The sequence below is a fragment of the Carassius gibelio genome, chromosome A3, assembly GCF_023724105.1.
Source record: "Carassius gibelio isolate Cgi1373 ecotype wild population from Czech Republic chromosome A3, carGib1.2-hapl.c, whole genome shotgun sequence".
Taxonomy (NCBI): domain Eukaryota; kingdom Metazoa; phylum Chordata; class Actinopteri; order Cypriniformes; family Cyprinidae; genus Carassius; species Carassius gibelio.
Window position 1 is genome coordinate 13445686 of NC_068373.1, and position 18486 is coordinate 13464171.

Here is an 18486-nt window from a genome sequence, read left to right on the forward strand (position 1 = left end):
TTTGGTTTCTAGAGTGTTTATGGATGTATATGCATACAGAGGGGTCATTTTGAGGGTCATAAACACAGGATATGCATCTTAAGAAATTATTCTTGGGACACCGTAAAAGGAACATTTCCAAATAGCACAAGTTTTTAACACGTATCAACGGTACATTTCACACAGCACTGCTGCCCCTGAGAATTGAACTTTTTTAAATATATATTTCTCAACCAATCATAAGCAATTACTCCATCAGTGTAAAGCTCTGAATACAAACAGAAAAGCATTAGTCATTTAAAAAAAAGGTAGGCTCTTTTGTAAATACCAAGAGGTCGTGACCATTTTAAAGAAGTAAAGAGCTAAACCAATTGTTAAAATGTAAGAAATTAAGTGCCTTTTATAAATCTGTGTTAAGCGGATCTCTGCAAATATCAGTATAAATGTGCAATCATTGCTATTTTGCTGCTCAAAGAAAACCATTGGAGTGTTCATGGTGTTTTTGTGTTGTTTTCAGTGTTCATTGTCTCTGCTGTCTTTTCCAGTGAGCTGTAGGGCACCTCTGTTAGTTTTTGGTATTTAGCTTTAATCCTGCAGAAACAGCAATATGTGGTTATGTCGAAGTGGGCAGTTATCTTTGGGAATGATGAAAAGCATTCAAAACTTGGAATGAAAACTAGTAATAGAAACCATGCATTGATTTTTTTTTTTAGTGTCAGCCCTGTATGATATAATTTAAAAGATGTAATAAACATCAGTTAACCAATTGATTAAGACTACTTACCAAAAACAAATCACACAGAATGCCAGTATAATGAATAAAGCAATCAGCAGGCCTTTGATTGTCCACCTATATGCATTTGTAAGACCTATGTGACAAAATACATTTAAAATCGAGCACTATATTCTATACAAGTAAAGTCACTTTTATTGTCACATACTAGGCTATGGCTAGGCTATGGTAGATCAAGCACTATACAGTATCATTTAATTAGAAAAGTGAAATGTAAAATGGGTTTTTCGTCCTGTTTTTCCAGCTAGGTAATGTTACCTTACTGACATTTAAATCAGCTCACCTTCAGTGATGTTGACTGGAAGAGTCATATTTGTCTGACCAAGGTAGTTTCTGCTGACACACATGACAGTGCTGTTACTTGTGAAGTTCACAACGGTCATTGTGAAGGTGCTTCTAGCAGTGACGTATGATTCGCTGCTTTCAGTAATATGCGGTTTGTTTTGTAGCAGAGGCCAGTGAATATCAGGCAAAGGCACTCCTTGACTGACACACACACAAGCGAGCTGATCCTGTTGCAGAGAGCATGCAGAGCTGTTCAGTATCTGAGGATGAGCTGCAAGATACACAATCATGAAACACTATCAGCAAGAGTTATCAAAAACCTTTCAGTGTGATTAATTATTATGTGAAATATAACTCACAGTGAACCGTCAAAACTGTTTTAGCACTTGCAGTCTGATTTTTCCCAAACATTGCTTCACATGTGATCTCTGCTTGATGATCCTCAGGTACAGGCGTATAAAGGACCCTTTCAGAATACCCTGAATATTCATGCATTTCTTTTTTAGATTTTTGCATTACTTTTGGGGTTGAGATGAACCCATTCCAGGTTATTTTTGGATCAATACCAGGGCAGTGCTTCGAAAGGCTACAGTTTAAAAAAGTCTCCTTTCCAGCTAAAAGGTTCTCGGAGTAAGTTCTTGGAGTCAGCTCCACTTTCGCTAGAGAAAAATAAAGACATAAAAGTTTATAGCATAACACTTAATCATGTAAACAACACTGAATATGCAACATTAATGCAAAACACTGCAGGTGATTAGGGATTTACGTTTTAGATATCATTGTGTTTCCCCCCCAGTTGATTTATCATATTACTTAAAAACGATTATTTTGTATTGCAAGTTCTCTGAAATGTTGCTTCTAAATATGTAAATGATGCACCAAATAAATATGCACACATTTGCATAGATTTCAAACAGTAATCTGAAAACTAGATAAAGCCAGATTTAAAATTCTTGTTTTAAATTAGCGTTAAAGGTTTTTACAGAGGGCAATTTGGAAATGTGTCATCACTCCAATCTATAAATACTGTACACAACCATACACCATATTTTTAGGAATACAGTATTACATAAATCAGGTAATTTGAACGAAACCTCTGTAAAAACCTTCAGAATATTGACAGGAATATAACTGTAAATTTTGATGTGCTACTGAAGTGGAGACTGTAGACCAGAATGACTAAAAACTGACCATTGAATGAAAAAAAAAAAAAAAACATGATTTAGCCTGTTGTGTCTTGCCTTCAAACCGAATTCGAAATGCCCATAAAACACCCAAAGAATAACTTAAAGATGTAATAATAATAATAATAATAATAATAATACATGACAATTTAATATACTGAAATACAAATGCCTAAGAGTTTTAAATGAAGAATTAATGCAATCAAGTCAGCTGACATAAACATATTGGAAATATGTAACATATTGGAAACATATAAACATATAACAATAAAAAATCGATGTGATAGCCTGTCAGTTCTGTCATGGCAATATTTCAAATATCAATAAAAACTCTGACAGGCTACCATAATTATTAAGGAAAGATTATTAATCTAGACTTTTTTTCTTAAGTTTCCACTTACATACCAAGACATGAGGCCACTTTAACCCTATCAGGAAAAATGTGTCTTTCGTTCGCTCCCCATTCTAACATGAAGCCGTACTCCTCAGGGGTGTCCGGTGTGTTCCGCAAAACAACACTGCATTCTGATTCCGTGGATATCATCGGTCTCATCAGTCCAGGCTTCTTCTGCACGTCGGCGGGGCTGAGGGGGAATTCGGGACTGCCTCTGAACCAGACCTGTCGGCCGGACAGCGCTCTCATTGGAGCAGTAAACGCACAGGGGATCCTGACACGTCCTCTTTCAGTTTCGATACACTTTTCTGTTAGGCGTAATCTGAAGCTATAATCTCCTAAATACAATATTTAGTGTTAAAATGTTTTCTAATGGACACAGTTCGTTAGTTAAAACATTAAAAAGAGCAAATGCGTGACTTGTGTTTTGGACTCACCCCCTGGCCCTAGGCACCCATTACACAATCCAGTCATGAACAGAAAAAGCAGAACAGACAGTAACCTCCTGAAATGTTTAGTGCGAACAGTGTCAACAGATTTCACACAGGCTAAACATCGTCTTAAAAAGTTGACGAATGACTAAAATATACTCACCATTTCATCATTTTTGAGTTGACTGCGATCTCTTTGAAAAGCTAGACTGGCATGTGTTGACTATCCTACTTGTTTGTATAAACCAGTTCCTCATAACCAGGCTCGTGACATCATTTCCTGTGTCGTTCTACATACCTCATTATTAATAAGCCTGCTCTAAACCAATGATTTCGTAAGGGTGAGAAACACCCCTTAAACAATTTAACAGCATTAGGCATGCAACAACAATCTATAGGCTACAAGCTCATCTCTGACTACGAAAAACTGACCCTTCTAAATCTACAATTTTTGCCTGTCTCGAGAACCTCAGAAAAAATATGATTTATCATTATGATTGATCTGGGATTGCGTAGCAGGGTAAAAAACCTGTTTTACACATACTCCGTCATCAGTGCGTATTACGTTATGCGTTTTTTTTCTTCTTTTTTTACGCATCCATGTTAACGAATTGGAGAGTTCACACTGCACAGCTATGGTGTAATGTGCAGTGATGGGAATAACGGCGTTATAAATAACGGCGTTACTAACGGCATTACTTTTTCCAGTAACGAGTAATCTAATTGATTACTCTTCTCATCTTAATAACGCCGTTACCGTTACTGCCAAAAAATGCGGCGCGTTACTATAACTGATGATGAAGCTGTTTTTTTTTTTTTTTCATCAGACCAAACTAGATCTCTGAGCGAGAGGCAAATACTTTTTTTTACTGTTCTTCCTTGGTTAGTGGGCAGAGCACGAGACAAGCGCATAAATGCTGACGATTGGCTGAGGTAGAGTAAAATTTCATTGTAAGCCAATCAGAGGTAGAGTTGGGCGGGTTTTCGAAAGCACGCATAGTAGTGATGGGAATTCGGCTCTTTTGACTCAGCTCACTGAAAAGAGCCGGCTCTTTGGCTCACAAACGGCTCTTTAAATGACTTTGACTATAATATTTCAATTTTTATTACATAATTATTTAATTTCTATAGGCTAAATTTGAAAAAAATAGAGTTGGCTCTTCAGATATGCGAGCCAGCTCCCGAAGTTCAACTAAAAAAGCCGGCTCTTAGAGTCGGCTCATTCGCGAATCGCGAACGACTCATCAAAAGCTCATTCGCGAACGAGTCGATCCATCATCACTAACGCTCATTCGCGAACGACCCATCATCGGACAGGACAGGACACACAACGAACAACACAAGCCAGTCAGTCAACGAGAGACAGGTATGGCGACGAGCCCAAATAATCCAAAAGTAGCCTTCTCTAAATAGAAGTATATACATTACTTTTTCCTTCAAGAAATTAAAGAAACAATAAAAGGAAATATCAAAAGTTCCCAAAAATCTATCGTGTTATTTGCATTGATCCACTATATAAACATAATATCTACATACATGCCATTTGATTGGAGGCTAGTCTCACTTTGTCCCACAGCAACTTTTTTTTTTAGATGTGTGCACAATGTTTCATGTTTCTGTTAATAATGTATTGTATTAAGTGTCCATTTCATTATAATATTCAGATTTATCATAAATAATTGAACATGCACATGTATTTTAAGTTCCTTTAAAGAGGGGTAGAGGTGGGGTCACGTTTGAGCATTTAAAATTTAATTTTACTTGAAAGTAACGCAATAGTTACTTTCTTAAGTAACTAGTTACTTTAAAAATTTGTAACTGAGTTACTAATTTAGTTACTTTTTGGAAGAAGTAACTAGTAACTGTAACTAATTACTTTTTAAAAGTAACTTGCCCAACACTGGTAATGTGATCAAAATAACATCACCACTCAAATGTAGTTATAAATGAGGGTGGAGGAATCATCAAACTAGAAGCACGTAGTGTGAAGACCACTCAAAGTTCAGTGACATAGAGTTTGATATTAAGGAGTACAAATTCATTTTAAACAAAACAATCTACTTTTTGGCCTAATGTGCTTATTAAATGTTTGTCCATCAAAAATAGTATAACTTTGTATGTATAAACGATGTATTTTATATTTGAATCAAATTTACTACTGCCCCACTTTAGGAAATATGGTTTCGAAGAGTGGGACAGTAAATAAGCCTAATGTGGCACAGTACTTCAATCAATCAAAAATGTGTGGCGCGGCATGGTTTGTGGGGCAAAAATGAATATTTACAGGTTTTTAGTGTTGTTATGCAATATTTGAATGCTGCTACTGCAGATAGGATTATAGATGATGATGATGATGGTGTCTTGACGTGCAAAGGACTGCTTGTTTTCAGAGATGTAATGAGTTAACCTCTGTAGGTTGTTTATATTCAGGTAGTTGTCAATATTTGTGCAGGCTAGCTGCTAGAGGTTTTCAAAAATACACTATGCTTGTATGTGTTCATTTAGTAAAAGAGAAAGCATTAGGCAAATTGGTCTTAAATGTTTTTAATAGCAGTTCAAGGCACGTTCATGAATTCTGAATCAAGGTTGATCTAGCCTACAGTTAAACTTAACTTAAAGGGTTCATCCAAAAATGAAAATGATGTCATTAATGACTCACCCTCATGTCGTTCCGAACCCGTGAGACCTCTGAACACAGTTTAAGATATTTTAGATTTAGTCCGAGAGCTCTCAGTCCCTCCACTGAAACTGTGTGCCAACAGTATACTGTCCATGTCCAGAAAGGTAAGAAAAACATCATCAAAGTAGTCCATGTGACATCAGAGGATCAGTTAGAATTTGTTGAAGCATTGAAAATACATTTTGGTCCAAAAATAACAAAAATTATGACTTTATTCAGCATTGTCCTCTTTTCAGGGTCTGTTGTGAGTGTGACTGCTGTGACTGTTGACGCTGCTGACATGTTTTCTGTTGTTCCCAGTGACAAAGATAACACGTCAGCAGCATCGTACGTCAACAGACTAAATCTAAAATATCTTAAACTGTGTTCTGAAGATAAACGGAGGTCTTACGGGTTTGGAATGACATGAGGGTGAGTCATTAATAACATAATTTTCCTTTTTGGGCGAACTAACCCTTTAACCTAAAGCCTCAACTGTGGTTATATCTTGCCTTTAAATAGGTCTAGGGTATGGCCTCTGTGGTTGTATGTGTTTGTTGAACTATTGAGAACAGTCAGGAATTTTATATATATATATGTGTGTGTGTATATATATATATATATATATATATATATATATATATATATATATATATATACGTGTGTGTGTGTATATATATATATATATATATATATACAGTATTGTTCAAAATAATAGCAGTACAATGTGACTAACCAGAATAATCAAGGTTTTTAGTATATTTTTTATTGCTACGTGGCAAACAAGTTACCAGTAGGTTCAGTAGATTGTCAGAAAACAAACAAGACCCAGCATTCATGATATGCACGCTCTTAAGGCTGTGCAATTGGGCAATTAGTTGAAAGGGGTGTGTTCAAAAAAATAGCAGTGTCTACCTTTGACTGTACAAACTCAAAACTATTTTGTACAAACATTTTTTTTTTCTGGGGTTTAGCAATCCCGTGAATCACTAAACTAATATTTAGTTGTATGACCACAGTTTGTTAAAACTGCTTGACATCTGTGTGGCATGGAGTCAACCAACTTGTGGCACCTCTCAGCTGTTATTCCACTCCATGATTCTTTAACAACATTGCACAATTCATTCACATTTCTTGGTTTTGCTTCAGAAACAGCATTTTTGATATCACCCCACAAGTTCTCAATTGGATTAAGGTCTGGAGATTGGGCTGGCCACTCCATAACATTAATTTTGTTGGTTTGGAACCAAGACTTTGCCCGTTTACTAGTGTGTTTTGGGTCATTGTCTTGTTGAAACAACCATTTCAAGGGCATGTCCTCTTCAGCATAGGGCAACATGACCTCTTCAAGTATTTTAACATATGCAAACTGATCCATGATCCCTGGTATGCGATAAATAGGCCCAACACCATAGTAGGAGAAACATGCCCATATCATGATGCTTGCAGCTCCATGCTTCACTGTCTTCACTGTGTACTGTGGCTTGAATTCAGAGTTTGGGGGTCGTCTCACAAACGGTCTGTGGCCCTTGGACCCAAAAAGAACAATTTTACTCTCATCAGTCCACAAAATGTTCCTCCATTTCTCTTTAGGCCAGTTGATGTGTTCTTTGGCAAATTGTAACCTCTTCTGCACATGCCTTTTTTTTAACAGAGGGACTTTGCGGGGGATTCTTGAAAATAGATTAGCTTCACACAGACGTCTTCTAACTGTCACAGTACTTACAGGTAACTCCAGACTGTCTTTGATCATCCTGGAGGTGATCATTGGCTGAGCCTTTGCCATTCTGGTTATTCTTCTATCCATTTTGATGGTTGTCTTCCGTTTTCTTCCACGTCTCTCTGGTTTTGCTCTCCATTTTAAGGCATTGGAGATCATTTTAGCTGAACAGCCTATCATTTTTTGCACCTCTTTATAGGTTTTCCCCTCTCTAATCAACTTTTTAATCAAAGTACGCTGTTCTTCTGAACAATGTCTTGAACGACCCATTTTCCTCAGCTTTCAAATGCATGTTCAACAAGTGTTAGCTTCATCCTTAAATAGGGGCCACCTGATTCACACCTGTTTCTTCACAAAATTGATGACCTCAGTGATTGAATGCCACACTGCTATTTTTTTGAACACACCCCTTTCAACTAATTCAACTAATTGCCCAATTGCACAGCCTTAAGAGCGTGCACATCATGAATGCTGGGTCTCATTTGTTTTCTGAGAATCTACTGAACCTACTGGTAACTTGTTTGCCACGTAGCAATAAAAAAATATACGAAAAACCTTGATTATTCTGGTTAGTCACATTGTACTGCTATTATTTTGAACAATACTGTATATATATATATTCTCTTTTGATTCAATTAAGAAACATCCTGGGTTTTTTAGAATGGTGTTAGGTGTGGATTTAATGTTTTGGCTAAACATCGCAATGTCACAGAAATCTGAAATGTAAAAAATGTCCCACATTATGGCAATTCACCCATTCTATGGTCCAGATTGACAAAAAAAAGAAAGAAATTAATATAGTTTTTTGCGCTGTCATTTACATATCGCCAGATTAAAATAACATTTCAAGCTTTATGCTTGATTTATTTGTAAATATTAACCTCAAACCTTTTCATCTTTCTCTTTCTGCAAATTGTATGGTGTAGCGATATGATGACAGCACCCAAAATACTATCAAACACTCCAGCACAGCTCCATTCTTCACGAAAGATGGATAAAAGGGCGCACAGGAAGCAAAAACTTCGAAAAATAGTATACAACCCACCTAATCCAGGCCAAATCACAGAGATGCCAATTCACCCGGGACTAATGTTAACACATGATCGGTGTTCTGCAAATATGGTAAGTCTTTTGTGGGGGTATTTTACATTACAAATTACAAATATGGCTGATTCACACAGGATCAAGATCACAGACAACCTCCACAATTATTACAAATGACTGGAGGTCACCAGGTAACCAGGTATCCTGTTCGAATAGGGCTAAAGACCAGTGGGAATGCTTGTAATAAAGATTTAATTGCAAAAGAAAAGGCAGGAGAGTCAACTGTTTCAATAGTGTCAATAGAGACAACTTTCAACTACTGATGATTTCAACTACTCAATAAAAAATGTTGGGTTTAAAAAACAACCCAACGTTTTTTTTTCTGTGTACTTTAAGTCCACTGATAACACATTTTATAGCATTGATTAACCTAGTTTAATATATGGATTAATTTATACAGTTTTCAGTATTGCTAAAATGTTACATATACAGTAACATTAACCTAGATTTATGAATGCTGTACAAGCTTATGATACCAGAGTGCATTAACTAATTTTAACAAATTTAAGTTTATTTTAAACTGTCACCAGGTCAACTGCTTATTTAATACTGCAGTTTTAAATCAAATATAACTTTCATGAACACAAATACTAATGCCCTATATGACAGAAGGCAGATATATGTGGTCTTGATTATGATTATATGTGCAATGTAATTTTGGTCAGATGTTTGATGTTTGTCTCCATCTTGTGGTTATTTTGATTGTTACACAAACACCACTTTTATTATATTGTTTTAACACATTACAACGTGGTGTTAACTTTTGACAGACCACATTTCTTTTCCCCTTCTGTGCAGCTGCCTGATTTGGGTGTTATTTTTAATGCTCAGTTAACTTTTAATTGTCATTTTAAAAATATATCAAAAGAGGCTTATCCATGCCTTTATCACATCGAGGCTTGATTATTGTAGGCTAATTCTTTTTTTTGTGGGTCTAACAGCAAATTTTATGAAGTGCACTGCGGCAGTGATGAGGTTATTTTCCAGTCACCATTCAGTCATAATCAGCTGCATAAACCAGTTATCACAGCAAAATAGAAGATGCAACTGAAGCTTCATGACTACTTTGTGAATCATGGTTTTTCATTGAACGACTGCTTGATCTAATAATATCTCTCTGTGTTATTGCATGAGCACCAACATGTTCAGTTCTCTAAAATTATTCTTGAAATTGTCCATCATCTTGCACTTCCTCTAGTACTGTAGAAACACAAAAACAAAAATATTGAACTCTTCTTGGTGATTCTCAGAGATGGGACTATAAAGGAGCCACTCTGTTGTATCAAATATTAAATTTTCAATGGGTCTTTAAAAAGTAAATATTAGCTGTGTCCAAATTCAGGGTCTACATCCTTTGGAGTACTTATTTGAAGGATGTTACGTCACAGCGCCGCGACGAAGGCTGTCCAAATTCGTAGGATCCAGGCGGCAAGGAAGTCGACCGGAAGTTGAAGTCGGCTGCGTGCTGCCATCTTGTAGTAGAACTTCACTTTTTTTTTTTTTTTTTTTTTTTTTGACATTTAGGAATTACAACTGCAGTCAGGGGGTACAAAAAGTAAAACAAATAAACAGACATATACAAATTCAGAAAAAATTTAAAGGCTAAAGATGTGAAAATGCTTACAGATTGAAACGCATTTTGCAGCTTTCTTATTTCTCAGCCCCACTATTGTATTTAGGTATTGCAAAATTTCAAAAATAAAGGCTTATTTCTTCCAAATTTACATCTATGAATACTAAATTTAGCTAACAGAAGAAGCAGATTAATTAAATAATATTCCTTCTGGTAAGATTTGTCATAAGAGAAAAAAACAAATAAGACATTTTTAAAGCACAGTTGAAAGCTGGACATGATATGAGCCTTAATAAAGGAACAGAAATCTGACCAAAAACAAACTGAATGAGGACAACTCCAAAATAAATGATAAAATGTTTCATCATGTAGATCACAAAATGTACACAATGTATCAATTTCACAATTAAATCTGTTCACAAGGAAATAATTACATGGGTAAATTTTATAAATAAGTTTAAGCGAGATTTCTTTGATTTTATTAGTAATTAAGTATTTATGTGGGAGTTTCCAGATTTTAAACCATAACGAATTATCGGCATATCCATTCCAGAATGATATAATAGCAGGTCTGGAGACAATATCCCTTTGAAACAAAGCCCGTATACGGTTATTATTTTTAATACAGGGATTAGAGAAACAGATCCGTCCTATTTCAGTATCAGCAGGATCCAACGAGCATGAAGAGAGCAGAGGACAGGTATTTTTAAGAAGAATTTTAAGACCAGAGGGGATAGCATCCATAACCACAGCAAAATCCCTAGGAGTAACTGGAATATTATATTTAGAAAGAAATTCAGAGTAGGTCAACATAAGACCATCATGGTTATAAAGTTGCCTGACAAAAATTATATCATTACAAAACCAATTCAAAAGAAATAAAGATTTAGATTTATATAGAATGTGCTTATTATTCCAAATAAAACACTTGTTAGGAGAGAAGTTGTGTTTATAGATTAAATTCCAGGAAAGAAGCATCTGTTTGTGAAAATTAGATAGTTTGAAAGGAAGTTTGGTAATACTGTAGTCACAAAGTAAAAGGAATTGAAGTCCACCAACTTGTGAAAAGATAAATTAAGGAATAATATTCCAGATAGATGTTGGTTTTTTAAGGAATTGCTTAATCCAGTTAACTTTGAAGGTGTGATTAAGGGTGGTAAAATCTAAGAAATTCAGGCCTCCATTTTCAGTTGAGTTCATAACCACAGATTTCTTTATATAGTGGGTTTTATTTTTCCATAAGAAGTTAAATAGCATTTTATCAATAATTTTACAAGTATTATCGTTAACTGCTAGGGATAGCGCTGCATACGTAAGTCTCGATATGCCCTCTGCCTTTGTGATCAGTACTCTCCCCCTCAAGGATAGGTCTCAGAAGATTACTGTTTTTAAGAGACATTCATTCACACTTATTTAAATTCAAGTAAAGCCCTGAAGCTTTAGAGAACGTGTGGATAATATTAAGGGCTAAAGGTATTTCCCCGGCATCTTTTAAAAAAAAGGGTAGTGTCGTCTGCTAATTGGCTTATGATAATTTCTCTGCCAACTGCAGTGATTCCTCTTAAAGGGCTCTGTTTAACATGGTCTGCAAGAAGTTGTGAACAAAGTAAAAATAAATAAGGAGAAATAGGGCATCCCTGTCTGATACCACGACTGAGATTAAATCTGGGTGAGGTGCCATTACGCAGCTTAATTGAACAATTTGCATCATAATATAATGTTTTAATGGAGTTAATAAAGAAATCACCAAAACCAAATTTGTTTAGGGACGAATATATGAAATGATGTTCAATAGTATCGAAGGCCTTATGGAAGTCTAAAAAAAGAATGAAACTCTCATCTGGATATAGATGTGGGTAATCAATGAGGTCCAGTACCAAGCGAATGTTATTTGAAATGTGTCTATTACGCATAAAACCTGACTGTGTGTCATCGATAATGGAATCCAGGGTTGTCTTAATTCTAGAAGCTAATATAGAGGCTAAAATTTTATAATCATTATTAAGTAAGGAAATTGGTCTCCAATTGTCTAACATTAAAGTGTCTTTTTTGGGTTTGGGAATTAAGATAATTAGGCCTTGTGTCAGGGTAGGCGGGAGCTTACCATACTCAATAGATTGTAAGGAGAGTTTTAAAAGGAAAGGAGCAAGTTCTTCTGAGAAGGTTTTATAGAATTCAGAGTTTAAACCATCTATACCAGGGGATTTATTCAGCTTGAGTTCTGTAATAGCTTGAAGGACTTCATTTAAACATATAGGACTATCACAATGTTCTTTTTGGGCTTCACTTATAGTTTTCGAATTAGTAAGACTATCTATAAAATAGAGGAATTATCCTCATTAAATCTTGAATTGTAGAGGGTGCTAAAAAAGGTTGAACAGTAATCTGCAATGTCCTTTGAATCACTTGTTATTGTACCATTAATATTCAGTTGCACAATTGTATTTGTTTTTGCATGGATTTTTTCTAAATTAAAGAAAAATGCTGAATTCTGTTCACCTTTTTCCAACCATCTCTGTCTAGATCTAATGAAGGCACCCTCTGCCCTCTTTTTATAAATATCATCTAATTGGCTTTGAAGTGTGAATAATTCAAGATATTCATTATCCGACAAGTTTGGTGATTTATGAGTAAAGGACATAATTTTAGAAATTATCATCTCCTCTTCCAACTTTCCAGCTTTAGACACTAAACTACCAAATTTTCTAAGACATTTACAAGCTTCAAATTTAAACAACTCCCAATTAGTGCAATAGTTATTACTAATCTGAGCTATATTCCAATATTGTGCAATCAAACTACGAATGGTCATCTTAACAAATTCATGTTCCAATAATGACTTATTGAGCTTCCAATAAGAGTTATGGTAGTTAGAGGGAAGAGAAGAAAGTAACGAAATGTTAACAGATACTGCCTTATGGTCTGTTAATGCCGTGGGAAGAATATTAACAGAAATATCTTCTTTGTGTAAATTGCATGGTGTTAACCAGTAGTCAATACGAGACATAACGGTACAGGACTTATTATTCCATGTAAAAGAGCGAATACCAGGGAATTTCTCTCTCCAAATGTCTATTACACTAAATTTCTGCATAAAAGTCTTTAGTGTGGAGTTATGATAATTTACACTGCGAGGTGGCCATCGGTCAAGGGAGTTGTCTAAAGTGATATTAAAATCTCCTCCTATCAGAACAGATGAATTTGGGAATTTAGATAAAAAATGTGTAATACGATTCTCTAAAGTTTGAATAAAGCATCGGTTTCAATTTTAGATTTGTACCCATAAAAATTAACAATAATCATAGTCACCAGATCTACTTTAATAACTAAAATAATGAAATGACCAAAGGGATCACCCTCTGAAAATAAAATTTCCCCCGAAAATTTGTTTTTTAAAATTGCAACGCCAGCTGTACGCTCAGACCCATGAGCAAACCAAACATCATTACCCCATTGAGCTTTCCAGAATTTTACATCTTTGGGAGTAGAATGAACTTCATGAAAGAAACAAAAGTCAGATTTCTGCTGTTTAGCAAATAAGAACAATGCTTTACGTTTAACATTAAACCCCTGACATTAAGTGTAACTAACGACAACGACATGAATGTAAGATGAACAAAAGAAACAAGAACAGTTTTAGAAAAACTTCCATCCCCTTTTAAATCAAATAAAGAATTAACCCGGTTATGGGACTATAAATGCTAAGGCTAACATTAACCCACAATTTACTTGGAGTAGGTGTAATAAGCATTAGCACACACAAGTTGGCTTAACAGATCAGTTAGAAAATTGTTCATATGTAAGATGAAAATCACTCAATTTCAGGTGGGTAACTGCACCTCTTTCCCATCAATGAATACGCGCACACCGACAAAGAACGCTCGTTTTCCTTCCTTCCTTGCAGCTTCAATCAACGGCCACCTCTTCATCCTAAGCAATTTGTCTGCTTGAGATAAATCTTCGGTGAATCTCAGCTTGTGACTCCGCAGATATTCAGATTGCTTGGCCTGTCGCCAGATCAAGTCCCGTGTAGATCTCCTCACGAAGCGAATGATCACTGGTCTCGGTCTATTGGTCTGCTCATTCAGCTTTCCCAGTCGATGCACTACATCTATGTCATCTTTGAAAGAAATGTTTGAGTCGGGAACAACTGAGACACACACGCCGATGACTTTTTGCTTGATGTTTTCCTCATGATGTTCAGGAATACCGTATAAACGGAGGTTCCATCTCCGCTGATAGCTTTCGGCATCGTTCAGTCTCTGCTCAAGTTCGTGGATTTTGGTGCTGTTTGAGTTGGCGGTAGTTTTGCAACTTTTCAAATCTGTCTTCAATGCGTTTACTTCTTCAAACACAAAGTCAATTGATTTTTTAAGACCCTCAATGCTCACCGTGTTGCTGGTAATCATTTTGCCGAGGTCGTTTGCACTTTCTTTGGTCCTGGATGTCAATGCCTCAATGACGTTATCTTGCAATTCCGTCAGAGAAATTTCACCTCGAGATTTCTTTAGCTGAGGTTTCACAGGCGTATCTAGGTCAGAGTCATGGACAATCTCGAGACTTGGGCTCTCAGACCGGGTGACAGCGGGACTTTTTTTGCCGTATTGATGGTCTATCTCGATTTGTGCCGCAGACCCAACAACATCGACAGGAACATCTAATTCCATTTCTTCTGTAAGCAACTTGGAAGTAGAATTCTTATTTTTTCCTTTGCGTTTCATCGTATTATCCTTGGTTTCCATGTGCGTTTGATATCAGTTAACGATCGCCAACTAAATTAAATTAAACTTACTTAAATAACAAGTTACTTAGGTTAAACAAAACAGAAAAGTGCCCTATTGCATATTCGAACATTCTGATGCGTCCGGGTTTAAATAGCGTTCAAATGTAGGGGATAGAAAGTAAAATTGAATCAGCTGCATAAAACTTCGACCGCACCGGCTGCCATCTTGGCCTCCTCCAGCAGAACTTCACTTGCGTTAGCATTCCCATTGACTCCCATTCATTTTGGCGTCACTTTGACAGCGAATAACTTTACATCTGAGGCGTTTAAAGACTCCGTTTATCCGTTATTTATTTCTAAAGATACACGACAATGTATAAAGGGCTCCATTACCTTCTATGTTACATTATGGCCCCGTAGAAACAGTTTTTGTAAAAAATAGGCTAACGATTGCGTCGTAACCACTCGACTCTCTATCGCATTACCGTACAGACAGGAGGAGAAGCTCGCAGGCAATTAACTTAGTATGACGTACTGGCGTTACATTTTAAAATACTATACAAAATAATTACTCAGAATACTTACTCCTGCTCACTCACGACAAAGAACTCCCCGCTCAAGCTCGCCGTCTCTGCAAGATTAACGATGGCAGTTTGCACGCACAGATACTAGAAGATTTACATCTGTCAGACAGGTTGCTGACGTCGTCAAGCTTCGTTTGAGTCTGCGCGTCAGAAACAGAAGTGCTAAAAAACGCTAAAAATGGGCTTCAATTGTCTCAGTTGAGTTCCAATGGGGTCGCTGTGTCCATTTCTTTTACTGTCTATGGGAGGACCCCTCCTTCCTAAACCGGTTAGGAAGGATCCTAAGGAGGAAGCAGACCCTGAATTTGGACACAGCTACAGTTTTGAGCCAAGTCCCTTCCAGATTATTTTTGGATCACTACAAATGGAGAGACCTTAAAAAGCCTGCAAGATACTATATAAAACCTGCTTTCTGGCTACAAGGACCTCAGTGTTTAGACTTATGTTCACTTCTGCTGTGAAAACAGGAAAAAGAGCATAACATGTTATTTACCAGAATACACACATATTATGCAACACTGAATGGAAAATGTCAAAAGCAATTCTATGTTGTAAATGCCCATAAACACAGGGCTCTAGATAGCAAATGGTTAAAAATGTGATTAAAATAAAAAATTTGTGTGGGTTCTAGTGCAGTTTTGTCAAATAATGTTAAAAGAAGCTCAGTGGACACAGCATAATGACTCTTAAAAACCAGATATTTTTAATTAGTCTGTCAAAAACACTTGGAAAATCAAAGTCTTATGGAACTTAGGAATTCGGAATCATACCTGTTCAGTCAGTCAATTGTAAGTCAGTTTTTGGTAATTTAAGACTTCAAATAAAGTGGGAACCATTACTGTAATGTACAACATTTCTGTAAATTTGTAAAAATCGCATCATTTTAACTACTAACTGTTTCGTATGACAATGTTTAATAAAATATACATTTTTATAACAAACGTTTGTTTCTCTAAATTAATAATTGTCTAATGGTATTTTTACATTTTAGATTTGTCTCCTAAATGTTTCATTTTTGAAGGCAGTGGCTCTTCATTTCCCCCCATTATTTAGTCTGAAATGTGCAAAAACTCTTTCTTGCACAATCATTTGTGAGACAGGTTTATTACAGGTTTGCGTGATTTAAAATAAGTGAATTCAATATAATATATTTTACTGTTCACGGAAACCATGTGGCAGAATGTTTTGCATATGTCATTCAGTAGAGCAACATCTCCACAATACAATGGAGTGTCGAATAGTTGAGCTAAACAAATATATCCACATCAGATACTTGACTCTGAACTGCTGCTAATCATTATTCTTTCGTCTATAATATTCTGCTTGATCTCCCTGTCTGCAGTGAGGCACACATTATTTGATCCAGTCCACAGTGTAGAACAAAGCAAAACCAGCCAGGTCTCTTGCCGAACAGCTGCTGACTTAAATACTGTAACATTTCATTTTAAGGATGTATTATGAAATTTTGTACTTAATAAGGAATTCTACAGAGAAAATATTTTTGTTTTTTGTTTCGATCTTGTGACGATCCTCAGAGATGTCTGATCAGGGCTGCGTTTCTCAAAAACATCGTGAGATCAGTTAATTGTAGAGGCCACTGGGGGCAAAGGATCTATGATCTACTTAGGCTTATGATGCTTTTGGGAAAGCAGCCCTGGACTTGATTCACAGGATTAGACAGTGGACAATACAACCAGTATAATTTGGCAACTTGTCATGTCGGGCAGCTTGACAAATGTTTTTAATATTATTTGACTATATTAAAATGAAGGTAACATTGTTTAATTGTTTTAAGTGCAAACTAATAAAGTTTATTCATCCATAAGAAACCATACACTCTTTAAAAAAAGGTGCTTCGTGATGCCATAGAAGAACATTTTTGTCTAAATGGTTCTATAAAGAACCGTTGACATCTGAAGAACCTTTTTTTTCACAAAACGTTCTTTGTGGCAAATGAAGGTTCTTCAGATTACAAAAAGGTAAGAAAGAGGTGGTTCTTTAAAGTACCTTTGACTGAATGGTTCTTTGTGGAACCAAAAAATGGTTCCCTTTCAAGGGAACTTTGAACTGCGTCCTCTAGGGAGCGCTATGGGAACACCTTGTCGTGACCCGTGTCTGAAGCATACTTTGAAAAAACACCATCTTGTTTGCCGGCGCCAGCCTCTGATGTCACTACCGACTATAAATCAGCGCCAGGAAAACACGTTATCCTCTTCTTCGTCTTCATTGACTGTTTTGTTTGAAGCATGCATCTGAGAAAACGACCACGGTAAGAGAGATCTTTTTCTGTTTATCATGGCATCCACTAGCAAGGTGTTTAGACAGTGTGTACATCTATGTTGGCGTTATTTGACATCTGATGACACACACAGTCTTTGCATCTCTCGTCTGTCTCTCTTTTCGAGGAAAGAACGGCAGCCATCTGCTTCCCGCGGTTCAGGGCCCGCTGATGCTGAGGCACGGAGGAGAGTGAGCTCGTGGGTATCACTGTTGGATCTCGCTGAGGAGTTTAGAGAGGGACTTTCCTAGCTCTAGGAAGATGTGTTGTTATTAACCCTTTCTGATACTGAAGTTAGGAGATGTCTGAGGGTGGAGAAGAAGCTAAGGCTGAGCCTTCTCAATCCTCCTGCTCTGCGTATGTGGAGCTGTTAGAGGTTATGGATTGTGCCACTGCAAAGTTGGATTTGCCATGGAAGCGCGCCAGCAAAGTGACGACGCGAGGTCGCCTCGACGAGCGTTATTTATCTGATCATAGCCCTCCAGCCCAGGTGAGCCTCCCATTCTTGTTTGATTTACATGCAGAAGTCAAAAAAGAATGGAAGAGGCCGTTTTCTTCTCACATCCATCGGTTGTAGCATACGAGTTATGCCAACAAGTTATGCCAGAAATTGCTGAAACTAAAATTAAACTGATAGAAACATTTAATTATAACATGGGAGGCGTGACAACAGAGTTGAGTAGTGATGTGACATTTGAACCGAGGCGTCGGAGCTTGTGTCGAGAAAAAAGGGCCGTGCCAGATGAAGCCGCGATTCGAGGCTTGTGTTGTTGACATGG

The 18486-nt window shown here is 36.6% G+C and overlaps 1 protein-coding gene across 1 annotated transcript; it reads right to left on the reverse strand.

Annotated features, from left to right (window-relative positions):
• On the reverse strand, nt 1–3372 carry bckdhbl (branched chain keto acid dehydrogenase E1 subunit beta, like). The gene is made up of 7 exons (XM_052544692.1): nt 3230–3372; nt 3073–3140; nt 2647–2973; nt 1417–1716; nt 1056–1328; nt 764–848; nt 1–570 (listed from the first exon to the last, which is right to left on the reverse strand). The coding sequence occupies exons 1-7, from the start codon at nt 3238–3240 to the stop codon at nt 471–473; spliced, it is 1164 nt and encodes a 387-aa protein (XP_052400652.1). The 5' UTR covers nt 3241–3372; the 3' UTR covers nt 1–470.
• Nucleotides 3373–18486: the final 15114 nt, after the last annotated feature.